This window comes from Phaeodactylum tricornutum, chromosome 2, assembly GCF_000150955.2.
Source record: "Phaeodactylum tricornutum CCAP 1055/1 chromosome 2, whole genome shotgun sequence".
Lineage (NCBI taxonomy): Eukaryota > Bacillariophyta > Bacillariophyceae > Surirellales > Neidiaceae > Phaeodactylum > Phaeodactylum tricornutum.
This window is the reverse complement of record NC_011670.1, coordinates 362,807-389,756: the sequence shown is the minus strand read 5'-3', so window position 1 is coordinate 389,756 and position 26,950 is coordinate 362,807. Positions and strand designations below refer to the sequence as shown.

General features: G+C 47.4%; 9 protein-coding genes across 9 annotated transcripts; 4 read left to right on the top strand and 5 right to left on the bottom strand.

The window, feature by feature from the left end:
* The first annotated feature begins 174 nt into the window (after window positions 1-174).
* Window positions 175-5,805, top strand: PHATRDRAFT_54088 (predicted protein). Its single transcript, XM_002177888.1, has 3 exons — window positions 175-1,226; window positions 1,313-3,986; window positions 4,051-5,805. The coding sequence occupies exons 1-3, from the start codon at window positions 187-189 to the stop codon at window positions 5,749-5,751; spliced, it is 5,415 nt and encodes a 1,804-aa protein (XP_002177924.1). The 5' UTR covers window positions 175-186; the 3' UTR covers window positions 5,752-5,805.
* Window positions 5,806-7,318: 1,513 nt separating this feature from the next.
* Window positions 7,319-8,757, bottom strand: PHATRDRAFT_43413 (predicted protein). Its single transcript, XM_002177573.1, has 2 exons — window positions 8,428-8,757; window positions 7,319-8,328 (listed from the first exon to the last, which is right to left on the bottom strand). Exons 1-2 carry the CDS (start codon window positions 8,661-8,663, stop codon window positions 7,734-7,736), a joined length of 831 nt encoding a protein of 276 aa, XP_002177609.1. The 5' UTR covers window positions 8,664-8,757; the 3' UTR covers window positions 7,319-7,733.
* A 1,830-nt stretch (window positions 8,758-10,587) lies between these two features.
* Window positions 10,588-12,219, bottom strand: PHATRDRAFT_43412 (predicted protein; the record flags this gene model as incomplete). Its single annotated transcript, XM_002177572.1, has 2 exons — window positions 10,588-12,027; window positions 12,153-12,219. 2 exons carry the CDS (start codon window positions 12,217-12,219, stop codon window positions 10,730-10,732), a joined length of 1,365 nt encoding a protein of 454 aa, XP_002177608.1. The 3' UTR covers window positions 10,588-10,729.
* A 972-nt stretch (window positions 12,220-13,191) lies between these two features.
* Window positions 13,192-14,581, top strand: PHATRDRAFT_43411 (predicted protein; the record flags this gene model as incomplete). The annotated part of the gene is made up of 1 exon (XM_002177887.1): window positions 13,192-14,581. The coding sequence occupies exon 1, from the start codon at window positions 13,268-13,270 to the stop codon at window positions 14,579-14,581; it is 1,314 nt and encodes a 437-aa protein (XP_002177923.1). The 5' UTR covers window positions 13,192-13,267.
* A 169-nt stretch (window positions 14,582-14,750) lies between these two features.
* On the bottom strand, window positions 14,751-16,353 carry PHATRDRAFT_43410 (predicted protein). Its single transcript, XM_002177571.1, has 2 exons — window positions 16,247-16,353; window positions 14,751-16,125 (listed from the first exon to the last, which is right to left on the bottom strand). Exons 1-2 carry the CDS (start codon window positions 16,323-16,325, stop codon window positions 14,825-14,827), a joined length of 1,380 nt encoding a protein of 459 aa, XP_002177607.1. The 5' UTR covers window positions 16,326-16,353; the 3' UTR covers window positions 14,751-14,824.
* Window positions 16,354-18,691: 2,338 nt separating this feature from the next.
* On the top strand, window positions 18,692-19,252 carry PHATRDRAFT_9832 (predicted protein; the record flags this gene model as incomplete). The annotated part of the gene is made up of 1 exon (XM_002177886.1): window positions 18,692-19,252. A coding segment is annotated over one exon (561 nt), but the record flags the coding sequence as incomplete, so codon positions are not given.
* Window positions 19,253-19,474: 222 nt separating this feature from the next.
* Window positions 19,475-21,198, bottom strand: PHATRDRAFT_43408 (predicted protein; the record flags this gene model as incomplete). Its single annotated transcript, XM_002177570.1, has 1 exon — window positions 19,475-21,198. The coding sequence occupies exon 1, from the start codon at window positions 21,143-21,145 to the stop codon at window positions 19,475-19,477; it is 1,671 nt and encodes a 556-aa protein (XP_002177606.1). The 5' UTR covers window positions 21,146-21,198.
* Window positions 21,199-21,578: 380 nt separating this feature from the next.
* On the top strand, window positions 21,579-22,815 carry PHATRDRAFT_43407 (predicted protein; the record flags this gene model as incomplete). The annotated part of the gene is made up of 1 exon (XM_002177885.1): window positions 21,579-22,815. Exon 1 carries the CDS (start codon window positions 21,679-21,681, stop codon window positions 22,813-22,815), a length of 1,137 nt encoding a protein of 378 aa, XP_002177921.1. The 5' UTR covers window positions 21,579-21,678.
* A 93-nt stretch (window positions 22,816-22,908) lies between these two features.
* Window positions 22,909-26,695, bottom strand: PHATRDRAFT_43406 (predicted protein; the record flags this gene model as incomplete). The annotated part of the gene is made up of 3 exons (XM_002177569.1): window positions 22,909-24,805; window positions 24,920-26,626; window positions 26,670-26,695. The coding sequence occupies 3 exons, from the start codon at window positions 26,693-26,695 to the stop codon at window positions 22,909-22,911; spliced, it is 3,630 nt and encodes a 1,209-aa protein (XP_002177605.1).
* Window positions 26,696-26,950: the final 255 nt, after the last annotated feature.

Below are 26,950 nucleotides of genomic sequence, written 5' to 3'. Positions count from 1 at the left end.
CCCTTTTCCGGCGTGTCGTAAGCATAGCATCCGCACTCACAGTCAGTACATGGTGTACACGTACCTGCCTTCCCTCACTGGGATGACGAGGAAGAAATCTACGGTCTGACTGGCACTGTGAATATTCCCGAACAAAATACAGAATATACCAGGAATTTCATTCCATGCGATCCAATTGGTACCACCATGGTGTGGTTTCCAGCATCGACTTGTCTCAAGCCGTCCTATCCACTTCGAAGACAATTGCTGCTGTCGTTCGGATCGAGTGCCTTGGTGACAATCACTTTTGTCGTGGTGCTGGCCATTGTTTCCGCATACTCGTTCGGAAAAACCATCGTGAAAAGGGCCGACACCGTCCTACGCGACCAAGTCATCCGCGATTTACAATGGTCCACACGGTATTTTGCGGACCACATTTCGTCCTACAAAGCCAATGTCGAAGGGACGCTCCAGATTATGATCGAAATCACGCAGGATCGAATAGCACGGTACGGAGAGGAGGGATGGGAAGATGACCGATACGTCCCCTTTTTCGATATGGATTCACAGCGCAACGTGTATCCTCTCAAGTCAGCTCCACTCCCGTTCGATTGGGAAATAAAATCGAATGTTAACGATGACGATGCTTTCGAGCATTACCAGGAACGGTCCCCGTGGACCGCAAACTCCGGTTTGCAGCTCTCGACGGCCACCGCTTCCTTTCACATGCAGGGTACCTGCGATCCCAACGCAGGTACAGATGAAGCAACCTACGCCCCAAACTGCAGTGCCGCACACAATCAGATCGAAAATGGTGGTGTTGTGGCACCCAACAATATTACAAAGTTCTTGTACGAAAAATCGGCGGACATTGGCGTCTTACTCAAGCCGCTCTTTGAAAGTCAAGTGGAGCTTTTCGGGACGAGTATCTTTTTCCACAACGGCGGCGCCGGGGCGAGTCTGTACTTTCCAGGAGTGGTCCTCGCCAATCCACCATCTTATATTTCGACTGGCTGTGACTGGATGCGGGCTATCAATCCGTACACGAACGAGACGTATGGCACCGAGTTGGAAATTTCTCAGTGTCACAAGGCCGGTGAAAACGTATCAATCCGTGAGTACAATCCAATGGAGCGACCATTTTGTCGAGACATTGCTCTGGATCCAAGCCGGGTACATTGGATCGGCCCCTTCGGGGGGACCATGGTCCCATTAGTCACTGTCGGAAAAGCAGTGTTGGATCGGATGTAAGTGCCTTGATTAAAGGCAGGCCGGGGTTTGACTGTTTTAATCATTCTGAAACGCACTCACTGTCACTCCGAATATGTTACAGAAACAAAAGGTTTATTGGGTGCGCAACAGCGAATGTTGCTCTTCCTGGACTTGTGGAAAATATGAAGCGAAATCTTTTGCACAATGAATCGTCGGCGTTTGTGGTCCGGATTTCTGACGGGTCGGTTTTGATTGATACTATAGGCTCGCCGGTGCAAAATTCAATTCATGTGACAGAAACAGGGGTTGTGAACTCGGAAACATACAATCAATTGAAGAAAACGCTGAAAGTATTTGACACCCCATGGACCGGCGAATCAGTGCACCGTGCTTTCGCAGATGTAGTCGTACCCTATACCGCGGGTGTTGTGACAGCGAGTGTTATCCCGGCGCCACCGGAAAAGTTCGAGGAGAATTACTCACCTGAGTTTCTGTTAATCCATGCTATTGACAATCAAATATTTTCCGTGATCGAAGAGTTAGAAAAATCAATTCATGACGATGAGACGCACATAACTATGGTTGCCATCGGAACTGGAGTTGCTGGTATGCTTATCGTGGTAGCTATTCTGATCTGTGTATCTCGAGTCCTTACTCAGCCTCTCAACTGGATGGATGCTATGGCCTGGCGCATTGTAAATCACGCCGACAGCCGAGCCACAATTAAGTTGAATGCGTTACGAGATACAGAAGAAGACATAGCAACTGTGTATTGCACGCCTCGAACAGAAATCAGCGATCTAGTCAGCGAAGTTGCTAAAATGATTCAAGGCTTCAGCGGACACGGCGCTTCAATAGCAGTCGAAGCCATACCGCGAGAAATAAAGAACCAATTGACGTGGCAAAGCGACTTTCGACAGCTATATTCCCAGGAGTACGTAGATTGGCAGCCTGTGGAAGAGGTCGAAGCCCCGCTTGCAGCGGGAAAACCCTGTACACAAATAGGAAAGGCATCGAAAGATGCGGATGCCGATGCCAAGGATAACGTGGACTACGACATTGCCTCCAAAGGTGCCGGTAGATATCCATTGGACGCGAATGAACAGTTTTCGATTGTGCCACCTCCGCCAAAAAGGTACCGGGGAACACTTTGCGTAAAAGTTGATCCAGATTGTTGCTCGAAGCAGCTGTCTAGTTCAGTCACAGTGCTGAAATCATCTCTCTTTTGGTGGATATCGTCTTTGATCGTGATACCGCTGTTGTTGACGAATACTGCAATATGCGCTGTTGCAACTTTTAGAATGCAGCAAATAATTCCCCTATGGGTCAATACAGTCGAACAAGCTACCGTTGAAATAGAAATTGAGGCGTTACAGTCAATCACACGGGCCAAAGCAGCACTTGTCAGCTCGCTTTTGTTTCGACCCCTTCGAGACCTTCACTTGCTAACACGTACAGCAAGCTGGGTCATTTTCGATGGCATAAAGAGATCCAATGGATTTACGGAAGTCGACGAGTCAACGGAAGAATGCAAAAGCTATGCAATTGGAAGTTGTCCGGTACACGATACACAACGAGCAAGCTGTCCGTGCGATTGGAACGACATCAATGCAATGACCGAAGAAACGTGCAACAGAAACAACGACACAGAGCCCAGATACCTGCAAAGAAGATTCTTCCTAGTTCAAGCCCACGATGCAGATCCTTCCACCGGTATGCGAAAAGCCGCATTAAGCTTTCCTGAAGTCGACTTCTCTGCAGAATCTACTCTGTGGTTTGACGATTTGTCAGTCGTCCCGGGGGCTAGCAAAGGTGCCAACGCGTCAGGCTTAGAGACAACGTACGATCGTGTTCGAGTCAGCTCGGCAGTAGCGGTGGTGGAATTTCCTTTATACAACTACGCCACGTCTCTGGGACAACCTAAAATTGATCTAGGCACCTTTTTATCGTTTGAGGCTGATGGTATGATGACCGGCTTCGCAGGCTGCGGTTTCGAACAAGCTTTTATGGCCCACTTCAGATCAAATACAGAAAACCGTGCTGCTAGCATTGCTCCGGAGCTTTGCCCTCTTGGCAAATTCGGATATGACCCACGCTGTAGGCCATGGTATGCCGATGCACGGCGCAACTTTTTCGGATCCGGCGACTCGGCTCTGATAACTGCTCCTTATCGATTCGCCAACGATCTTGATGTTGCGCTTACTGCGGCATCCCCTCTTGTCAATTTAGCAACAGGATTGTTTCTCGGGGTGGTGTCTCTTGACTTTTACCCAACTGGCGTTCGACAGGCCCTACAATCGTTAGAAGTCCCCATTTCGTTCATCATTACTCCGGAATACGACGCCTTCGGTGGAAATACCGTTGTAGGCTTGAACAAGACAGAAATCTGGAGTTCTACTACTATTTCAGACCTTCTCTTTGCTCACGACGCAACAGGCTCCCCAAATCGAGATGCTTTTGAAAAGGGGATACTCCCTCAGATACAGAATGGCTACTCTAGAGTGACACGCGTTAGAAGAACTAACCAGAGCGGGAATGAAGAGATTTTCATTCTGTCTATCGAACCTGTCCATCAAAGGGTGATTCAAGCTGTTGATCCTTCAAATTTTACCAGAGGAGTGAGCGCCTCCGAGGTGCTTGTTTACTCGATTGGTATTGCCAAGCTCGAAGGCGAGATGCGGGAACCATTTGAAATGATAGAGGATGATGTAACTAGCGACCTAGAAACTCTAGCGCGCGTTTATATTGTGCTTGTTGTCATCGCATCCGCCTTTTTCATGATATTTGCCTGCTTGGTAAGTCGAAATTGGTGAGTTTTTATCGGAACTTGTTGACTTAAAGTGCTCACAATGTTTGTAGGTTACTGTCAATGTAACCACACCGATGTTGCAGCTTCTCAGTATTGTAAGCAACATAAACACCGAGCATGTACGAGACGATATGCCTCCTCTTCATGGAGGATCCAGAGAAAGTCGCCAAGTGTATGCATCTTTTGCCAAACTTTACAAGATAGTGCGGATATCGAACACTGCCTTCTTTTCTGGAAATGTCGAGTGGGCCCTACATTTCCTGAACGATGCTCTGCAGTTATTTAGAAAAGTTAATGATCAAAAGGCAGTCGGCATGGCCTGCAACAACCTAGGAAGTACCTACGCAGCCTTGAGCCAGCAAGAGCCTCACACAGGTCAAAAGATACTCGACATGAAGACCTGCGCACTGGAGAGGGCTCTCACTTTTCTCCGGGAAGCCATTGCGATAAGTCAGCGAGCGTTTGACACGGCGTCAAACGAAGAGCTGAAAGCTGAGTTTGCACAGGAGCTTGCAGATAGATTTTTCAATCGTGGAATTCTTCTACTCGTTTCTAGTCAAAAAGCAGAACTGCCAAGTATCTTGGTAGACCAAGGATATGATGATATTAGAAGAGCTCGCGATCTTGACCATGATACCCAGGACTTCTGGCTTGCAAGAAAGCTATTGCTGAGAAATTCTGAGACAACGTTCTGCCGACATATTCGGCGAATTAATGGACTGATATCGTTCGATGATGATGTTTGCCTTCGTGACATTTGGGACGTGCGAGATTTGATCGAAGAAGCAGACAAACTTTTATTTGCTGCATGGAATGAAAGGCAAGCGCCTTTGTTTCAAGTTGTAAACCGAATAGGACGGCGACAGCAATTGGAAGCGTCGGTCATTCAACTGGAAATGGTCCGCCAAAATTTTGAGGAAGCGGCAAGAATATCAATGCGTATGTTTGCCGAAGACGACTATATTCTGGAAGATAGCTTCCGTATCGCAGCCTCTGCTCTGCTACGCTTTATATCGGACAAAGCAAATCATTCATATTCAACTGAAGCGATGTTGTCCACCAAAATGGACGTTCGTCTAATGCTTCGAGCGTGCAAAAACAGTTCAGCTATAGACCACGGCAAGTCGGTAGTTTTTGCATTCGAGTTCAACGAGCGATGGCAAGAAACGACATTGTTGCAAAAACTAAACAGGAACTGTTTGCGATTTTATAACACATGCTGCAGAGATTCGGATCGGATTGGAATAGTGGCCGAACCACCTTCACAGTCAGGCCGTTTCTCACTAAGATTAGGAAGGAAAGAAGAAGAACGAGACTCTCATCACTACATGCTGGATCTTGCAACCCAATCCATTGGAATGACACGGAATCCTGCACTTCCCATGGCACTTCAAATGCTTGTCGATTCATCCTGTTCACAAACAGCTGAATATGAATCTTATGTTTTGCTATTCACAGACGGATTCTCTTGGGGTCAAGGCGCCTATGATGCGGTTAGAGTGCAAGTCGAACGAATGAACCGTGAACGGAACAACCTTGTCCATTTGGTCATTTTAGGGTTCAACTTACCCAGCGCAGATTGCGCTGTCGAATGCGGCAAGCTCTGCGAGGTGTCGAAGCAAAGTGTGTTCTTCGAAGTTGACGCTGACAACATCGACGCAGTATTTCAGAGCATTAGTTCGTCATTTTGCTGGAATCCTTCGGACACCGTGGATTTGCAACGCATTCTCACAATGGAAAAGCTTCGATAGCGACACCATTTTTCATTTTTGTTTCATGTAGAAATATTTTAAGATACCGTTGAAGGTTGCCTGCTTGAACATGATACATAGTCTGGGCGTGTGACTATGCATGTCGCTTACATTCGTGTTACAGTCAGCAAATCGCATTGGGACATCCGAACCAAGTCGGAGATGAATTTTTATTGTAAACAGGTGTCGTCGGACTGACGACTTTGTAAAGAGTCAATTATACATCGAGAGGCGGACAAACACGAGGCGGACTCGGCTCCGAAATGTCTACTACACAGTCGCAAAGGCAACCACAGGAATGCGGAACAAAATGCATCGACTGCCAATAGGCTGCGCCCGGGATGGCTCAAAGGCCAAGTGCTGACGAAGGAAGTGTTCCCTTTTCGATAACGGAAGCAATCAAGATTCTCTGTGCCGAAAACCACGACCGAAAGGCTTCCCGTGATCGGCCTGTCGATCTCCTAGCGGTCGTCGTCGAGGTTGCGTTTTTGTCTAATTTCAACGCTTTTTGCATATGGATAACCGACAGATCGCTAGCAACCGAAGAGCACGGATCAACTCGAGCCACAGTAACGTTGCGGGGATCACAAAACATTCGTGGAATTAGAGAGCATGCAATTCGCCAGGGTGACATTCTCCGATTTAACCGTCTATCTCTACGCCCCGCCAAAGGCGACCTCCCGAAGGGTTACCAGTTCTACCATCACTTTCAGAACCCTGAAGCTGGCTTGCCGTGGATCTGGCTTGACAGTATTTACAAAAAGGATCATATGACTACGGCTGAGAGGTTGGAATTAATAATTCCTGAGACGATGAAAACGCCCGTTGATTGCATTCAGCGCCTCAAGGCATGGGCTTCAGCAGAAAGTGATTTTGTGGTCAAGACGGATGTGACGCCACTAGCACCAACAGCACCGGTTCAGAAACGAAGCCTTTCACAAGCGCAGGAATCGGTCGGGCTCTTGAGTGATGTTGTCGCCTCCGTGCGAAGTTTCCACAGACATGCTGTAGTGCCGACTTTCTCTGCACGTCAGAAGGAGCGATTGCGCGCGCGGCAAAGTACATATTCTGTGATCGTTTTAACGGACCAACAAACCTCGGTCACATTGATTGATACAGAAAACCGATACAATTCCATTTTCGAAAGTTCAGTGGGAACAGACCATATACTATTTTTGTCCAGCCTAAAGACACAAACCGCCAATTTGATTCAGCCACAGAGATCGGGACATGGGGAAAATTTACTGGTATTAACGGAACGTAGTACGGTAACGCAGGCCACAGTCCATGAGCTTTTCCAAGGTGCAGGGGCCGGATCTGAATTGTGGTTGCGGGGGAAGGAATACTTTCGGGACGATACCTCACAGCTGCGTGACACTCAGACACCAAAAGATACTATTCTTTTGGATGCTTCGATACGAGACGTTCGATACCAAGGAGAATGTTCTGTCTTGCAGGATTGGACACCACTGCAATCCCTGTTGATAACACTTATGACAGTCAAGCAATCTCTCGGAACTAATCCGTCCGATCGTATTGTTACCCCCGTTGCTGTCTATTTGAATACATCCCAATTATCCTCTCCATTATTGGTTGACGACCCTATGGTATTGCACATCCTATGCTGTGGGTCGCTTTTTGATAATGACCACTATCGTAATGAACACCGAAAACGGCTACGACGAACATCTTCACCGCAAAAAGAGGAGCGTTGTCTTGAGTATCGCGCGACAACAGGGATCGGCTTTTTAACTAGCATGATCAGAGAAGGCATCGTTCTCCATTGGACAATTTGTGTAACTGTCAACGAGCGCCTGGGATGTGACGACTACAGAGTAGTAAACGTCAGTCTTCAGCACTTTTAGCGCAAAATGACGCATGTGTGGGTTGTGACACTTGTAATAATGTTAAAGCTACAAGAATCTCCAAAAGAATACTCGCAGTCCAGCCATTGGTAACTACACGCAGAACCATAAATGTATTTACGCCGCCGAGGCCCGCGATCCTTGAGGCACGCGTCCTTGGCGCTGATTCAGGCGTAATTCCATTAGTTGTCTCATTTGCAACAATCGATTTGAACTCTGTTGGTTTTGCAGCATAGGAATTGGTTGCGTGACTTGTTGCTGTTGAGAAGCCGATCGTATGAGCTGTTCAACCAAGAATCTTTGCGCAAGGTCCTGTTGTAAAATTTGCATTTGCCGCTCTAGCAACTGAACGTTGTTCGGCGCATACGGCGGGTACAGTGCGCTCTTGATTTTTTCATCGAGAGACGTTTTGCTGCGTTGCTGCTGCAACAAAGCCAGGATGGTGGCGTCGATCTGTGGTTTTGCTACAGATATCTCCTGCTGAGAGGGGGCTAGAGCTACCGATTGAGGTGGACTTGCGACCGGTAGAGTTTCTTGAGGGCGTATCCCGATAGCCGGTACAGTCACGTTCGGATTCGGATCGTTCGCCATTGCTAGCTTGGCACGAGCGTTCTTGCAAAACATTTGCGCCGCCAAATGGGGCTTATCACGAAGGAAGAATTCATGATAGTAAGCTCCGAGTTCGGGACCGCTGGAGACTCGCACGAAATTCCTGTGAAGCCAAAGAAAAGAGAGGTCGAATTCAATCATGCAATGGTGAGACGTCTGATTTTTCATAAACAAACCAAGCCTCTCACCATTCCTCACTCACCATCGATTGAGTTTGCGTGTGAAACTCGAGTACTTGGCCTTGCGAGGAAAGAAGCGGGGCATCACTCGCTCCGAAAATAGGCTCCGACTGCGAATCATGAACGCCCTTCCATGGGGCAACCAGCAGATTGCCTCCACGTTGTTCTCATCTCCAAGAACTTCCATTAAGCGCTGTGGAAAGATTTTGGAATCATCCATCTCGTCAAGCTCCGCTTCGCTTTTGTCTTCATTGCTCATGGTTCCGAAGGATCAGTTAGGTGATAACAGTATCCAGAGTTTGGGACGCTTTTTGTCGTTCTTTGTTGGCTGCGAGCGACCTATCAGCTGTTCGTTGATTTTTGTGAAATTCAATGTTCGAGAGGTTTTTGGGGCGGAATCATCCTTCATAGCAAAATAAGAGATTTCTGTGTCACGAACATTCAACTCAGCAAGTATTGGCACGTAGCGTACCGTACAAATGCTACGTAATCAAAGCTTTTGGGCCACGACAGTCTTTTAGGAGCAACACTTGTAGACATGTGACCGTTTCGTTTTTTGGCATTGTAGACAATTCGCAGTGGTGGTCATCATGACTTTTACATACATTGTATTGGATTGCGACATTTTTTGGGTTCAGAACACGAAGGGAATGTGTAGATATGACCTACTTATGAAAAATCGGGACCGAAGCGCCTGCCTATCTGACCCTGAGCAGTTTCTGAAAAGAAATATTGAATCAGAATGGTCATCAAGAAAGACATAACTCAAAGAGAGTATAATTGGTTGAAAAATAGAGACAGTTAGTCTTGTCCCAGGATTCTACTTATAAAAAGCCTTCAATTGTAATTGCCATCCGTTAAGCTGCTAGATGAAGGAAAGGAATTTGTCTTTAACTTGCTTAAAAACAATACTGTGTTAAAGTATGAAAGAGTCTGTTTAAAAGATATGTTTTGTTTATTTTGTCGGCACTCTGACAAGCTTATTGACTCGCTTTGAATTTGGACAAGACGGATGTTCTCATTTTGTGTCGACATAAACAATTTTTGATTCGGGATAGAATGTTTCTTTGTGGCCCGACTGAGGCAAGGCAAATACAACATCAGAAAGAGCATCCACATACGATGGGAGTCGCCATACCCTAATTGTGTATTTTCCCCCTGACTTCGCTCGACGTCCTTTTCCTTACTTATAGAGCCCATATTCCTGGCAGCTATTGACAAGGAGTGGTCCGACTTGTAAACTGCAAGTGCTTTGGGCCATTGCTGGAAGCAAGGTTTTGGTTAACATGTAAGGTATTGCTGGAGCTTGCGGAACTCCGAAACGGTACGTCTGCCACGGTACTCTGACAGATCAATGCCTGCTATAACACAGCATATTTCACTTTTTTATGGAATGAGCGGCTGGCGGCAACCACTGGTTACCTTTTGACATCGCCATGCAATCTTCAAAGCAGGTTTCCCCCCTCAGAGCCTATCGGGTCGCAGCTAAACCACACACACACACACACACATACATACACACACATGCACGATTGTTGTCTCCGATTTTGAAATAACTGGAAAATTGAGAAAAAAGATGTCTTCTTTCGAGCATGCTACTGCTGATTTCCAAGCCGTGAGTCAATGGGTGGCGTTTGCAGTAGCAGTAGGGGAAGCTCACGCAGCCACTGGTAGTCAAGCTTGTGACTGATGCTCGGGTGGATTTAAATCTTTTGAAAGAATATTGAACAATTGGCTTGTTTGTCGACGAAACGGTACAACGCTCCCCACGCAATATTGGTCGCACAGCATGTCTCTCCGCGACGTCATGGACGAGACTGGCACAAAGTAGCGTAGGATTCCAGAACGTAGAGAAATGGAGATTGACGGTTTCGGAGAATGACTCGGTGACGTTCCTCCATAACACATGCGTCTGCGATGCATTGAAAGCCTGTCAGCCGACAACGAGAGTACACCAAAGAAGATCAAGGTCAGATCCAAATTGGTGGAATGCATAACGCATCCGGCTGTAAATCTTGAGGTATCGGTCATCTAGGCATCTGGCCTGCGATGGCTGTTCCAGCGAGACATACCATCACCGTCTCCATGGATCAATGAATTGACGATTTGATCACCCAGCAATCCTAGGAGCCTGCAATTGTAGCTGCGATCATGTGAGGTACAAATATTACGTAGCTCACGGTGTAGATAAAATGCAATACTTTATAAAAATACCAGGTCGGCGTTTAAATTATCTGCATCAATTTATGTGAGGCGGAAGGGCTGCAGGATTCAGTCAACGAAGTCTTACACGGCCGTTCCATCGAAAACTTTGGGTAACGAAATCTAATAGGCGCCCGCCATTTCCAGATCTCCCGTAGCTAAGATGTCGTAAATACACGCCTCCTTGTCCTCATTCCAGAAGTTGCAGGCTTCTTCGGCCTGTTGATAAGTAATACCATGCCGTAGCATGCGCGATTGGTCCATAGGCTCCGGTGCCAGGCATTTTGCTGGGAACTGAGGTTCTTGGACAGTACGGAAGATATTTCCATCGTCAGCGTTGACCTGCCATTCAGCACCAAACTCGTCAGGATTGGTTAATATTTGGCCGTCACGCGAGAACATGAGTCCTGTGTAGAAATCGCCCATTATGCCGCTAGAGCCCATGAAATGCTCAGCACTAGGGGAGCGGATCTTGACGGAAATAAAGACGTTGAAGACCTTGATTTCGATGCGTTCGTGTTCGCTTAGATGGACGTTATACATAGTCTGAAGGCGACCATTTGGAGCGGGGGTGTCATTGAACTTGATGGGGTAACCCGATATGGTCACGTCCTTCTCGAAATCGATGTTTTCATTCCCGTTAAGGTACACCTTTCCGTGATTGGCGACTTCGAAAACTTCGTTGCCAATTCTGATTGCAGTAGCGCTAATGTAGGAGAAAAACTTCTTGTGGGTGGCGCGAACATGGACGTCGAGTCCCTTACCCTCGGCAGCGTTTGGAGCACTCGTGAGGACGAGATCGCACTGTCCGTGATAGTCAAACTTGTGACCAGCCCAAGTCTTAAAATGAGGATCCCCGAATGTACCAGGTTCTCCGGGACATTCACGCCAAACAACATTGGGGATGGCTCCAGACCGCTTAAACTTGACAGCAAGCTTCTTCACATTGACACTGTTTACACTCCAGCGGTAGAAACCATTGTCACCAATGATGGGCGCACTTCCAAGTTCGACGACGCTATCATCGAAGAAAGTAAGAGTGGCGCTAATGTCTTCATCAATATCCAGAAGGTCGAAGTACTTGAGGTTGATTTTCTTGGAGAATGTGAAAGTAACGGTCCCTCCGAAACGGCAATCGTTAGCGACGCATGTCGTTCCCTTGGATCCAATAATGACCGCTTTGCCAAGAAAGTTCGATGATAGATCCGAGTCAACGGGATCAGAGCCACACCCGTCAGCAAGATCACCTTCCGTGTCGATAATCTGAGCCTTCGGAGATTGGCATTTTCCCGGCGATCCTGTTTTTACGTCGATCTTGACGCCGAACCCAGGAATTTCGTTGACATTATCGATGAATTCCCCGTTGGAGAACTGAGAAAAGTCCAGATTCTTGGGTTTGCAGACAGCAGCCAAGTGGCGTTCTGTAATGACAGCCAATGCAGATATTGAAAAAGGGTGAGACTAATGAAAGGAGGCAGTACTTCAACAAACCTTACGGAAGCCTTTGATTCCAAGTCGAAGCATCCGGGGTCCTCACATGACGTACCGGGCTGGGTTTCTGTAGCAGAAGCGACAGCGACGAGAGCAATGAAGAGAACAGAACAGACTTTCATGATGAGATTGTGAGTTTCCTCGAGCGTCCACGGTTTATGTTGATTGAGAAGCAAATCCGCTGAAATTATGCGTCGTACAACACTGTGGGAATAAACATGCCCACGGGAGCAACTTCCTCGAGCGTGAAGCCGGTGGGGCGCGCTGATTCAATCGGGAAAGCCAGAGTGAGTTACCTTCAGCCCCCTATGGCTTAAGGTCATTCACGGTCCATGTATGAGTTTCAATATATAGTTCTGCCATGAATTTCAAACTATATTAATTCATTTTAAGTATATGCCCTATTCATTCCTCCACGTTTCCAGCGATTGCTTATGGTTGCTTCCCTACCCAGCCCCTTCCCCGAATTGTATAAATCACCACTCCGTCGATTTAAATTAGGATTCGTGAATTCTTGAACAGTAAGCCCACTTTTTACCGATCCCGTATACGCTAATGGAAACAGCACTAGGTAGAAAACCACATTTTCAGTATCAAATGCACACACCAATTTTCGGAACATGCGCCAAAGACATGTTCTGATCCCACTGGGTGTGCGTACAAGATTGCATTCGGAAGGAAGCCCCCAAAATATGCATGCCGTCCGCACAAACACAAACGATCTAGTATGCGAACTCATTGATCCTTTTGTCGACGCATGCGTCCGTACATGCGACGATAAATGGGATTGCACTAACAGCTTACATTAATTGCTCGCAAAATAACCTAATTGGTGCGCCTGATTCTATTTTGAGGTATTCGAATACGTAGTCACGCAGATTCGCTCACAGTGACGCAATATCATTACGATTACTACAACGTGGACTCAAATTCAAATCCAAAGTAAAATTGAAATCATGTCGTTTCCGTCCGTGGTCTGATGTCAAAGCCAACTACCGGATTCCTCACAAAGCTCGATGATTTACGGTCACTTGCGATCCACGACCTCGCTGCCGGTGTTTCTTCCAGAATTGCCACAAGTAGCTACGTACAATCTGCATAATTAATAGCTCTGGAAATGCAGCCTTGAAGGGAGACTGAGCATTTATCAGTCCATTATGGGTGGACAGAATGCCTTTGTCAACCGCTCCTGCTGTATATGTTGTCGTCGTCGAATCACATCAGCACGCCCTGGAGCATATTCACTTCATGCTTCGAAGAAAAAAAATCTTTAGTGATTGGTCAATGTTACACTTTGACGCTCATCCAGACCTGGCAGTGCCGCATCCAATTGTTCCGGCTATTGCTTGCTTTCAACCTCATCGACCTTTGGCACCAACCCGAAAGACAGACAAGGATGACGCCACAAGCGCTACACCGAAGAATCTTTACGAAATGTTGGATGACACGGCTTCTGGAATTGCCGAGTGGATTTTGCCTCTGGCTTTGGCGGCTGGATTGGAGCGGATCCAGTGGATTCGCCCTGCTCAGTCTCGTCTCTCTCAGCTTCCGGTCGGTCAAAATCGGTACCGGGTAGGAGCTTGGATTCCGCACGACACGCGCTCTAGGAAAATCCTTTCCTTTTTGGACCTGCCGGAAAGCGCTCCCGTGAAGGTAGATTGGCCGTGCCCCTACTACATGGACGACTTTTCGTGCGTGCCGACGGACGAGTTGGCTTTGCCCCAGCTTGTCAATTTAGAAGTCTCGGAAGCAATCGATTGCAATCAACAAGATTTAATGTGTTCTTCTTGGGAACTTGATATCTGCCTGGACTACTTTTGTTGCCGCAACCCGTTTCTCTCTGGTTTGGAAGAGCTGAATAAAGAGCTAGCCAAAGCTTTTGGCAATGCAGTCTATTCATCGCTACTTTACAAATCGTACGCAACGAGTGACCCTTTAAACCTGGCATCTTTTCGAGAACAATTGGCGTCTGTCTTACGAAATGCCGAAGATCCATTGTACGATGCAACAGCTTCATTTGAGCTTTTACAGTCCTACTATTTGTCAAGGGAAGAAGGAATATCTACGTTGAAATTTTTACTAGAGAGTCTACCCAATAAACCAAGCGATAGACGTCAGCAGATTGATGCAGCGTTAGAAGTCTTACCGCATATTACCATGCCACACGATGCGAAAGAATCGCTAAACATGGCCATAATTCGCCCTCGGTTGGAAGCCGCTCGAAACCGAATTCCGAAGTCGAGCTCTACGAGCCCCTTTCTTGTCACGGTTGCTCGTAGCACCGATGACGGTTTCACGCCCGCCAATCTTGTCGAAGAACTCCAAAACGCAATACTTTCCATGTTGCACGATATTTACTGTGGCTGTTCTAGAAAGCCTCGAACCGAAACTGCTTTGACTGTGAGTTCTGCGTGCCGTCTAAGGATTCTTCTCGACTACGGTCCCTGGGAAGGGTCGACGCTCGAAACTATATACAGGTTGTAAATTCTGTGACTCGGAGTGTTGATCGATCGCGACACAGTCTCGGCCGCTCGTGGCATCGTCCAAAGCCGTGTGAGACTAGTGAATCACAATAAGATAGAAACGCTTGGATGAGCGGGATGAAAGGGGGTAGAATGCATATGTTTTCAAATCTAGCTTTACCCATTAACTGTGCTCCACACTGAAAGCTGGATTGAAAAGCAAGTATTTTGACCCAATCTGGAGTTGCGGCCGCATTACATATCCTCAGATGTGAGCACCAACCATTTCAATATCACCGGTAGCCATGATGTCAAAGACACAGTCTTCGATGTCGTCGCCCAAGATGGCGCACGCTTCCTTGGCCTGCTTTTCGGAGATACCGTGGCGAAGATTACGAGGCTTGGAGTCCGCAGCCGGAGCCGCGATACACTTGGCGGGATACTGGGGCTCTTGCACCGTAGCGAACAACTTGGGATCCTGATCGTTAACCTGCCATTCAGGGCCAAACAAGTCCGGACTAGCAATGATGGTAGTTCCGTCACGTCCAAGCGTTAAGCCTGAATTGTAGTCGCCAGTGATCCCGACCGCATCGATAAAATTATCATGGCTAGCGTCCATAACTCGAACTGCCATAAGCTGCTTGTATACGTTGACCTGGATGCGCTCACTCGGTCCAATGTTGACAGTGTACGTGTTGTGGTCACGTCCGTTAGCGAGGGGCTTGTTGCTATACTGGACGGGGTATCCAGCAAACTTCATCTCGTTCTCGGCAGCCAAGCCAGTTTGGTCCGCGCCGTTCAAAAAAACCTGTTGATGAGAAAACTCGAGGATATCGTTTCCGATCTTCATGGCGACACCGTTGATGAACGAGAAGAAGCTGCGTTGCTCAGTACGAATGTGGAGGTCGAGTCCTTTGCCACCTTCAAAGTTGGGGGCATCGATCAAGACAAGGTCACACTGTCCATGGTAGTCGAACTTGTGCCCAGTCCAGGTTTGAAAGTGAGGATCGCCGTTCCCACCTGGTTCGCAATTATCATATACAATAAGCGGAACTGCGCCAGAGCCATCAAAATCGACCTCCATGAAGACGGCTCCGTCGACGTTTAGCTTTAACTCGACGTGCTTTCCGTTGCCGGGACGGTCAGGATGAAAGACCTTTGTGGCGCCAGCAGCAGTTTTAATTGTCACCGTGACGGCCTCGTCCATGTCCAAAACAACGATTTTCTTGAGATTGACCTTTTTCAAAAACTCGAAAACGATTTGACCACCAGCAACGCAATCATCGGCAAGGTAACATTTGTCACGAACAACATGGTCGTTTTCTTGAACAACTAGCGCGTTTCCATAGTGTGATTTCAAATCTGGGTCGCATATAGGATTGCTCGTGTCGATGACCGCGGGGAATGGAGTACGGCATTTTTTCGAGGTCGATTTCGTATAGACTTTTTTGACACCGAACTTGAGAAGAGCCAAAGGATGCACATACGTGTTTTTATGGAGTGTGCTAAAGTCAAGGTTGGTAACTTTGCATTTTCCTGGCTTGGTAAACGTAAGCTCACGATTTTCTGTTGATGCAACGTGGGATACAGAGTGAGCACGTAAGCTTGGAAAATATGGGAGCTTACCGCGTTCTTGCACAAAGATATTGAAAGATGTTGGCTTTGCCTTGAACTGATGGTGACGTACCGGTATCAGCAACTTGAGTATCAGAGGCGGCCCCAGCCACCATCGCGGCAAATACGGTAGAGATAACTTTGAGGTTCATTTTGTGCCGAGAAAACAATGTCAACTTGGTTGTGGATATTTGTTGTCTACGAAGCAGAAATATGAGACCAGGTTTACTGGAGAAAAAAATTCTTAAATTTTGGAATCGATGCTTTCGAACCGTGATGTTCGAATGCGCTAGCTAGTAGGGGTATGGTAATATATGCCCAATGGTTTGTTTGTGTATGGCATTTAGACTGACTCACATTCACGAGTGTCAACGGGAATCGATCAGATATGAGCACATACGGATGGTGATGTCATAAAAATCTTATGTAATCACCTGCGACAAGATGGGAAGTCCGCTTCCTCACCTATCTGCAGACCGCTTTATTTGCGGTGTTTTGGCCTGATTTCCGCAAATAACCGCAAATAAGGTTTTAAAATCACCGCATACTAAAGTACTAAGTTAACTGCAACTTAGCTTCATCCACGTAGAGCCAGTACAAAAAATATAACTCGAACCCAAAGTGGCCTACAATCCTACTACTGTATTTGACATGACAACATAGCTAGTGTGATCTTTGAAAGACTTTTTGTGCTTTGTTCAACACCAATGTCCTTGCCTGAGTATTGCCATCATATTGCAGTTGTTAGTAGTGGCAATGAAACATTTGATACAAAGTTACCACCTATACTTCCATATAAGCTAGCAGCAACCAACATGAGAACATTTGTCAAAAACATTCAGAGGCATTGAGCCCGACTGCAACGGAAATTTACGGACGAAGAAATTGACCAGCTCAGCCAGGAGTTCAGCACTTTTCTTCGAGCATATCGAGAAGAGCCAATATTTCAAGAGGTATTGCTCTGCTTCAGCATTCGGAAGCACAACTTTTCAGACAGTTGGGCAGCGACACATGGACGGTTCCCACTTGTTCAGAAATTTTGTGGTGGGCTGGCCTCAACATTTCCAAACAAAGCGACAGTGGAGTCTGACTTTTTGGTCATAAACTAATAGAAAGACAGCACTCAACAAGATCTCACAGACTTTTTCCCCCTTGAAGGCATTTTACTTTGTTAGTAATACAATGATCAAGGCCCTTTTGGCCCTCATTCAGGAATAAAGGTACAGTCAAAAACACAGTAAACATCGAGAAACCTAGGGTAATTTAGGGTTATTCCTAGGGTTCCGCAAATAACCGCATTTAAGGTTTCAAATTCACCGCAAACAAGCTATTTGCGGTTATTTGCGGGATTCCGCAAATAAAGCGGTCTGCCTATCTGTAAGGGAACAAAGCCGAATGGGATCACGAGTTACTATTGGTTTCCAAACACGACTGACGATCAGCGACTTTATTCGTGGACTATATTTACATTTAGAGGGCAGGCCTCGCAGTCACGGGAATCGCCACGACGTTTCGACTTTGCCGCAACACTTTAGATGTTTACCGAACAAAAGCTCAAGCCCCTCAACGGTTGCCAACGATAAGCGTCGGATGATCTTTTTTTTTTCTTAATGACATATTCCCAAGTATCTTTGGAATAGGCTTACCAAAATTCTCTCACGAAAGTCCAACAATTTTGACAATTCCCGATTGTCTGGTTCTCGACTACCACAACGTCATGTGCGCATCATATACACCTCGTGATGTATTTAGGGTCAGATAATTTGTCCGACTGGACGTCGCAAGTGTAGTAAATTCCTACTCCATGCGCCTCAAAAATCTTCCGGTTAACGACAGTTGACACTAAAACTGGAAAATTCCTTTCCCAACTTCCTACACCAAAAATCGACCTCACAGTCACGACCGATGAAAAACTCAGAAACCGTGACAGTAAATTCCCTTAGACCCTACCCTACCCTACGCCTGTCGTTTCCATCTGTGCTTTCAAATAGCTCACAAAACCAAGGCAGGTAGGTAGGTAGGCAGGCAGGCCGACTTAGAGTGGTAATAGTCGCGCTAGCTAGATCTGATTCGTTTGCGTTCCCCTTGTTTGGACAAATTGGCCATTGCTTTTCCCTCGGTCACGTGGCGAACAGAGCCTTATTTGGTAATCCTTACAGTAAACCCCTCATCGGGTTTTAAAGAAACATGCTGTCCCGAAAAGTGTAAGAATGGATACAATCCAGCCCGGTCTTCAGCGCATCCAAGCTAAGCTCAATTTTGAAGCATGGCATGCATATCCCCAGTTTGCCACACGTCGTGTAAGTGCAGCAGAATGACCGAACAGACAAAAGATGAAGCTCGACGTGTCTGAATTTTAATCTTACATGAATAACAGGGTCTCGGACGAAACGTTTTGATCGGTTGTATTCTCGGCATGCTTTGGGGAGTTCATTTCGCCCTTTGGATTTTGCTAAGTCTCAACTGGGTGGGGTTTTTGCCCGTCGGCATTGATACCTTTTCCGTTGATCGACTGCGCATGGCCTGGCAGTGGTGCACTTATGGCGTTTGTGTTTGCACCTTTCATCTCCTGGAATTTGGCGTAACTGCAATTTCGAATCCGACAGTGGTGTCAGCGGATTCGTTTTTGGTGAATCACTCTCTGACATACACCGCAGCGGCCTTAACATCATGGACAGAGTTTGGTCTTAGAGTAGCGTTGGTTCCTTCGTGGAATTATCCGAGTATGTCTGTATGCGTGGCACTCCCTTTGGTACTACTCTCCCAAATGATTCGCTCGCTGGCGATGGCAACTGCTGGTGAATCATTTAATCATCTCATTCAAACAACCAAGAAAGAAAACCATGTGTTGATTACTCACGGCATTTACAAACTACTCCGACATCCCTCCTATGTTGGATTCTACTATTGGTCCGTTGGTACGCAACTCTTGCTCGGAAATTTCCTGCATGCAGCTGCTTTCGCGGTCGTCTCATGGGTGTTTTTCAATCGTCGAATCGCCTACGAAGAAGAAAGTCTGTGCCTGCATTTTCCACATGAATATCCCGCTTATGTGGCAAGGTCATGGATGGGGATTCCCTTCTTGTTCACCAAAGTAGAGTATACAAAGACAGCCATGAAAGATAAGCAATAAACATACAACGCTACGGAGAAATTGAATCTAAAGTCTTTTTGGCAATAGAACGCCACCTCTGACTAGCGTGACATAAAAGTGCACGCGCTCTTCAGCATAACGCGTATAAGCCAAAGATGAGCTAGCACTTTTGGATCCCCCAAAGGATTTTCATTCTTAGCCCTTACGCTAGCTGCCAAAATTCGACTGCGACGCCGAAGGTGGCTCATTCCAGTCCAACAAAAACTTGGAGAGCATCACGTATTCAAATACGTGCCGAATTAGGTACAAGGAGACGACACCAATGCTCTGCAACAAGACTGTAGGAACCGTCGCCATACCACCGCTACTCGTGCCGGCGAGCGCGTCCACAAGTTCATGCCACGTAGCCATCCAATCCAGACCTCCAACAACGAGATACATCGGTAATAAAAGACCCATAGCGATACGAATCTCGGGGGAAATGATTCTATCTTTGTTATATTCACCTGACACGTTTTTGCTGTTGCTGCCAACATCGATTTTCCAGGCGGTCCTCCAGGTCGTTTGGGTGGGAACGAAACCCAATTGCGTCAATTTTTTGCTCAGGTCAGGACAATGACTACAGCCGTACAAAAGGGCTATCCTTGTTGCAGTGTCCTCCTCATCACAACCGGCTAGCGTCTCTTCCAAAATTTGAATTGCCCGTTCGTTGCGTTGGAAAATGAGGAAGTCGTCGCCATCATCTAAACCGCCAATGCTGTGCCGACTCGTCATGACCTGGCCAAACACGAGCTGGCGTATGGTGTTCCACCGACCCTGGAGTAAGCTTTCGAGCAGCGGTAACGTAAGTGGCGAGATACGGGCGCCTCTAAGCGTCGAACTATCCTTGCTTGTCGTCGTCAACAACGTGGACCAGTCCACAAGTAGTACCGATAGTTCCGGACAGGGTACGGTTAACCACAATACTGCACGAAACATATAAGCAATACTGGATGCCCAATTTAAGGACGACTCTGGCAGAGTTAACGTGCGAAACAGACGTCGCCGAGAAGTAAGGGACAACGCATCGGGCTGCGTAAACAGAAGCGGGGGTCCAACCAAGAGTGCCGCTACGGCTTCTGTAGCGGTATCCGGCAAGCGAATACGTCCCCATTTCGTCAATTGCCACAGCGGTGCCTCCCACGTCGGAGAGCTGGTACTGCTACGAACATGAGGAAAACCGGCCGATTGCAGCCGAGCGAGAAATTCCTGACGCGTCCAATCCGCATGCATCCAGTGAGGCTGTGCGTACTGAATGTGGTCCACTTGACAACACCAGCCGTAGGCTGCTGCAGTCGCACGATCGTGTGGAGACGCTTGCAATGGCGACAGCCCGTCACGGGTAGGCCTGACACTACTGGAAGTACCCACGCTCTTTTTCGAGCCCGCGTGGAGACGCGGATCGGCCTGCGCTGGTTGCGGTTTCTCCAGGAAGCCTTCATCCAGCAGCAATTCGTACAAGACGGCGTCAAAGCGTGTATTGAAAGTACGAGAATTGTAGTAGTCGTAGTAGGAAAGGTCGCCAAAATGCAGCTGCGCGTGCAATTCGATTGTCACGTTGCCTTTCGTAAAGGTCGTCAAGGCTGTTTGCATTTCCCAAACTGTTCGTTGGGGCGATTCGTTCCAACGAAGGTGCAACGTTGTCGACGGACCAATGGATGATCGCGACGAAGATGACGACAACAAGCGCGATGGCGAAACGTTCCGGGGCTGCGACGATGCCGGTGCCCAAGAACATACCCCAGAGGGCAAGCTTACGGACCATCCGCTTGTAAGTAACACAACCATGCTCCAGTGGCGTCCGTAGCTCCCTGCGGAGCGATCATTGCTGTTCACCATGAGAACAATGAAGACCAAGGTCGCTCGTGAATTACCTATTCGAAGAACCGGAATGTTTTAGCGTGCGTGCCGCCATGGTAAGCAACAAGAGTGAGAAAAGCATCAGAATTCTTACCTACCTGACTTGACTGCGACTTTTATCTTTCTATCTTACAATTAACTGTAAGAATATTATACGAAAGACAGCGGACTGTGTATAAAAGAGCCCAAGGATTTTGGTCGACAAATCAAATTCCGCTACGGGGGGATTAGAGTGGAAAAGTCCGAAGTCCGAGACGTATCGTTCTCGGTGGGATTGGGGATTGAAAGTCATAGGGGTCTGTCCAGTTCGACCTAACTACGAGATACAAACGCTCGTACGAACTGGAAACGCGAAAAAGCGTTGGAAAGAAAAATAGCACGACAGACACGGTCACCGTCGTAGACCATGGTATTGTTTGCATCTGCAACAACGCCAGTCGTGGAAAATAATAGCGCTGATGGTGTCCCACTGATTCGGTACGAACTTCTACAAAGCCCCTTTTCTGATTATCATGATTGGCACGGGAGAAAGCTTACCCACGAGAGGCTTGTCGAGTTGGACGGCCAAATTGCGCGAAACGGCACAGGCGGCAGCCTCGGCCGCTGCAAATTTCCAAGGCCTCGACGGGATGGCGGCCAAAGACGATTACATTCATCACGATCATCTTAACGTCCCCGCCCATCGACAACGGCATCGCATAGATCCCCACAGTATCGCCGTAAGGGGCGAATCGCCAACAGTCGCATCGGCGCCGACTCCGTTCCCGAATGATCATCTTCGGAGCGACCAGCGAACGCCAACGGCATACCTACAGAAACAGCAAATGGAGACTTGCTCACAAGCTTCAGAAACGACATCGCCACCCAGAATAAAGCGCTTGACAGAAACAGCAGCGACCCTACCACATCATGTCTTATCAAAGCAGACTTCGAACATTCCTTTACTTTCCGTTGTCTCGGATGCGATTTCGGACGCGACCCCTCCGGGCGCCGTCGAACCGACAGCGAAGTTTTCGCCGCATCACTTACACGAATCACCCAGGCATGAGCTCTACTACTACGATGACAGTGACGAAGAAGACGGGATCGCTGTAGAGAACGACCCGATATTTGACTCGTTATTGCCACAAGATTCCCGATGCCGAACGCCAAAGGCACCTACTCATACCGATAAGAAAACGAACTCTCCCAAACAACACCGTTTCTTGCAAGATCTAGATCAGCGTCTTTCCCGCCCACTCGATATTGAACAAGGGGGAGAAGAAACGCTACAGGAGCATAGCAGAGGTCAGGAGAACGCATGGCGAAATTTGCTACCTTGGCATCGTTCGCAACCAAAACGGTTTGCACCAACCCGACCGGAACCACCGCTTACTCGTGCCAAATTTCAGTCGCAATCCACAAAAAATGTTGATGCGTTTACTACGGTCCATTCGACGTCCATGTTGGATAAGAATGACATAGAGGTTTTGGGCAGAATGAAATTACAGACTAGCAGTAGTAGCAATCCAGGGAGCCCTATAATTGGCATCGTCCTCACAGTCTGCCGAGATCATCCCCGGGAAGCGTTCATAGGAGGAACGCTGCTCTTGAGCGCCACCGTCTTTTTCTATGCCCGTCAATTTTCCGCCCAAGACAATGTAACATAAATAATAAAAACAATGTGGTACCGATAAAATCATAAACCGTCTCGGAAGTATTTCGTTTTACAGTTATTCTGCAAAATGGCAGTTTGCGTTAAACTAAGCCTCTGACTCAATCTCATCTTCCTCGAAAAATTGCTCTATCTCGTCCAATATCTCGACATCTTCGTCATCCAATTCTTCAAATTGTAAGGGGTCCTTGACTGGGTACCTGTTGATCAAACGAGCAGCGTCTCGACATAGCCGCCGAATTTCGGGATGCAATCCCCGCGAAACGTCCCAGACGACAGGACCATCCAACAGTTCCTGTTTCCGAATGGGGCTGTACGGCATGTTCCCTAGTTGTCGGACTGCATCCAATACGCGTGAAAGAGTACGGGCCAAATCTCCTGGTGGCGACCCCGAAATCTCCAGAGCTTCTTGCCAGGAACAACCAGAGGCCCAAGCTGTGACAACTTCACAATTGGAAATGTCGAGTATGCAGCTTCGTGTCTTTTCATCTACACCATAAAGTTTCTGCACTTCTACAAGGCGCTCCATAGAGACAAGTGAACTTTGAATGACGCGCTGTTGAAGGGGGGTTAAATTTTGGAAGAGCTGAACAACCGGTGCACCATTCCCACGAGAGTTGTCTGTCACTATGCTGGCCACGTAGCCAGCCAATTCGCTGGGGTCCATGGCTCGGAGCAAGCCATTAAGCGTATCGGCTTCCTTTTGCGAAATAGGAATTGAAACAACTTTTGGCGGAATAAGAACATCGTTACCCTTTCGATTTTGGTACCAGTCTTCGTCATTGTCAAAATCTTCCATGGCAGTACGGAAATCGTCGAGTTTGGCCGATGCACCCACAACGTCCCAAGCACCACCCATGGCAACCAGCGCCCACAATGAGTTTTCGAAGCCGAGCATACCAATGTTGATTCCGGCTGGAGATATCGTGTACTGCTGGTCTTCGTACGACTCGCCCCCTTCTAAAGTATGTTCAATTGATAAGCAGCCGTATGCGACCAGCGTCTTGGTAATGGAAAGCATGTCATTCCACGAATCGTTTCTTAGGTCTTCAGCTTGTTGAAAAAGATCTTCAACGTCTGGATTGGCCGTTTTGACTTTCCGCATTTTACGAGTAACTATGATGGCTGACTTTGAAAACTGAGACAATTCCTGAGCTGTCAATGACGACAACTCGGTCCGTTTGTGCCCCTCCCGTGCACTGCCAAGTGCCTTATTCAATACGATTGATTCAGGAAAAGCAGCATCTTCCATAATTTGATTTGCAATACCCGTAATGATAGAGAATGGATGCTTCCCAATTTCTTTTTCGGTAGTCTCGACGCGCTTTCTTTGATTCTCAATCTGATTAATTAAGTCCTTGGTATCTTCAGCAATAATTTCACTGAGGAAGTCACTGTCTTCGATCTCAGCCCTAGCTCGGAGCGCGTCGTATTCCTTCTGTAAATACGAAAGTGTTGTATACTCAAGCTCGAACATTTTGGTAGCACCGACGAAAGATTTTGAAGTCTTTTTCAATGAGTCGCGATCTGTAAGGATTCCCAGAAGAGATTCCACTCTGTTTACATCAAACTTAGCACTTCTCTGATCCACCTGTGATTGAAGAGCATCTACCAAAGTTTTCATGAATCGGTCTTGCGCAGACACTTTGAGAGCCTGGCTTACATCATCCCCATGATTTTCCACAGCATCTACAACGTGCTGCTCGACTTTACGCTTTTCCCACATTGCGAAAGATTTACTGACCAATTGCCGCGCAACATCAAGCTTCCCTTCTCCTCGAGCAATCAAATTGATCGCGAGAGAATACGAGGGGCTGAATTGACTTGAAATTGGTTTAACTGGATCAATAAGGATCCTGGAAGCCTCATCATGATTTTCAAAAGGCGTGGCAACAATTACGCAAGTTCCATCTGTATCCATTCCCCGACGACCCGCACGACCCGCCATTTGAAGCAAATTTGATGTTTCCAGGAGGTTCATCGCACTATTATCACCGCGTTTAGCAAGTGCACAAATGACTGTCGTTCGCGCTGGCCTGATTAAGGAAAGGATCAGGATCTTGATCTCGATTATTCATGACCAAAAACTAAATACTTACATGTTAATACCAGCTGCAAGAGTCTCAGTTGCAAACACGACTTTCATTAGTTGGTTCCGGTATAAGATCTCAACAAACGATTTGTGAGCTGGGAGCATCCCAGCATGGTGAGAGCCAGCGCCGAAAAGATACTGCTCAATCACTTCATCCTCAAACGCAATTTCGGGATTGCCTGCATTGAAGCGCGACACTCTGGATGCAACGTCTCGAACCTCGGCGTAGCTTAAAAGCCCAGCTTTCGAAAAAAAATCCCAATTATCGGGTGATAGCGGTGAGCTTTCGTCAAATTCGTCGTCCGCCAGTGGCGTCGACATTTCCAACGCATTCAGGGTCTGTTCACTGATAAAATTGCTTTTAGATCGAAATGTCCGCCCGTCGGAATCCTCGACGAGGTCACCTCGTCTCTGAACTGCTCTTTGACGTGACTTCCCGTTTTTGGTTCCGTATCTTTGCTCTTCCTTGATGCCAAGCTGTTCCCTTTCGTCTTGCAATAGACAATTCGGGTCTCGCGGACCCTTCATGTACTGATATACTTGTCTGGCAGCGTCGTCACAACCAGCTCTAGAGAAGATGAAGAATATTGCCGGAAGGAGCTCCTTTTGCTTTAGTCTATTCAAAATAGCAGGTAAAGACGGCACGGACCGGCGCATTTCATTTTTCAACAATCGTTCGCGCTCTTTCCGCTCGTCTCGTGGGGACATTTTCCGTGACGACTGATTCCGCTTTCGGCCGCCCCAGTCATCTTCGTCCTCTTGTGGGGACAAATGACGGCGTACTTTTTGCCTTTCAATTGCACGATTCACTTTCTGCATTCGCTTGTTTGCAGCAGCTTTAAGAGCGGGATTTATCTGCAGACCACGTGGTATCTTAATATTTGTTTCATCGTCATCAACATCATCACCGTCCATAATATGAGTAAATCCTTTTGCTTTTTTGGTTGATTGACGGTTTGACGGGAGATCGCCGTCTCCCCGATATCCCAGTAGCCCCTTGGGCGCACCGGGACCTGCGTCTGGATCCCTAAACAAGGGATAAAGCGCTTCCTTAGTAGCAAACAGATATCGCAGTGGCACAGGTCGTTCTTGTCCCGGAACCTCGACCAGGATTGTTCTACGTCCCGTCACATGTTCCATCCACGCCGCCAATGCAGCAGCGTTCGACAATGTTGCCGAAAGTCCTACGATTTGGGTATGTGAGGGACTAGTAATAATGGATTCCTCCCAGACTCCTCCACGCCCAGGTTGTCCCATGTAATGGAACTCGTCCAGTACAACTACGGTATTCTCCAAAAGTTCGTTTGTACCCATGAGTGTTGCCGTCGGTGTGGACGAGCGCCAGGCAATGTTGCGATATACTTCGGTCGTCATGACTGTGATACGAGCACCTTTGTTGATTGATATATCTCCTGTCGATAGACCTGTGTCCTGCTTTGGAAAGGTACCACACAGTTCGGAGTACTTTTGGTTGCTGAGCGCTTTGAGCGGCGTCGTGTAAATTCCTTTGTCACCTCCGTTGAATGCATGTAGGAGCGCCATTTCTCCTACCACGGTTTTCCCTGCACCAGTCGGGGCGCATACAATTACGTTGCAGCCCTGACAAATCGCTCCACCCGCCTTAAGCTGCCAGTCATCCAGAGGGAAGTTAAAGTATCCAGCCAGAGCACTTCGGCCGAGCTCGATCAAGTCCTCATCTATATCCTCTTGTGTACTGTGTACTGTCGATGATAAGGCTCTCCACCTTTCCTGCTGACACCAAGAATTGTGGCCCACGAGACATGATGTCGCCCGGCTGGGTATGAACAAGCTAGATCTATACGATGGTATTCGAAAGGCTCCAATAGATCGGATACTGCCGAGTATCAAACAAAGCATACCAACAACAAAATAACTATTTTGACATGCCATGTGGTCTATTCTACTCCCATCGGCTTTCATGTCGCGTTACTACAAGCTCAAAAGATTGAGGAATAGCTGATAGGTTGACGACAGAAGGAGGAGCAGCAAAAGTATCTACAAGCGTCGTCGTCGGCCT

Excerpts from the sequence above, each read along its gene's own strand:
- PHATRDRAFT_54088 (XM_002177888.1), top strand. The coding sequence starts at position 187 with ATGGTGTGGTTTCCAGCATCGACTTGTCTCAAGCCGTCCTATCCACTT. Across the intron at positions 1,227-1,312 it reads AAAGCAGTGTTGGATCGGAT|AAACAAAAGGTTTATTGGGT; the intron begins GTAAGTGCCTTG and ends AATATGTTACAG. Across the intron at positions 3,987-4,050 it reads TCATGATATTTGCCTGCTTG|GTTACTGTCAATGTAACCAC; the intron begins GTAAGTCGAAAT and ends CAATGTTTGTAG.
- PHATRDRAFT_43413 (XM_002177573.1), bottom strand. The coding sequence starts at position 8,663 with ATGAGCAATGAAGACAAAAGCGAAGCGGAGCTTGACGAGATGGATGAT. Across the intron at positions 8,329-8,427 it reads ACACGCAAACTCAATCGATG|GAATTTCGTGCGAGTCTCCA; the intron begins GTGAGTGAGGAA and ends TTGGCTTCACAG.
- PHATRDRAFT_43410 (XM_002177571.1), bottom strand. The coding sequence starts at position 16,325 with ATGAACCTCAAAGTTATCTCTACCGTATTTGCCGCGATGGTGGCTGGG. Across the intron at positions 16,126-16,246 it reads TACTCAAGTTGCTGATACCG|AAAATCGTGAGCTTACGTTT; the intron begins GTACGTCACCAT and ends TTGCATCAACAG.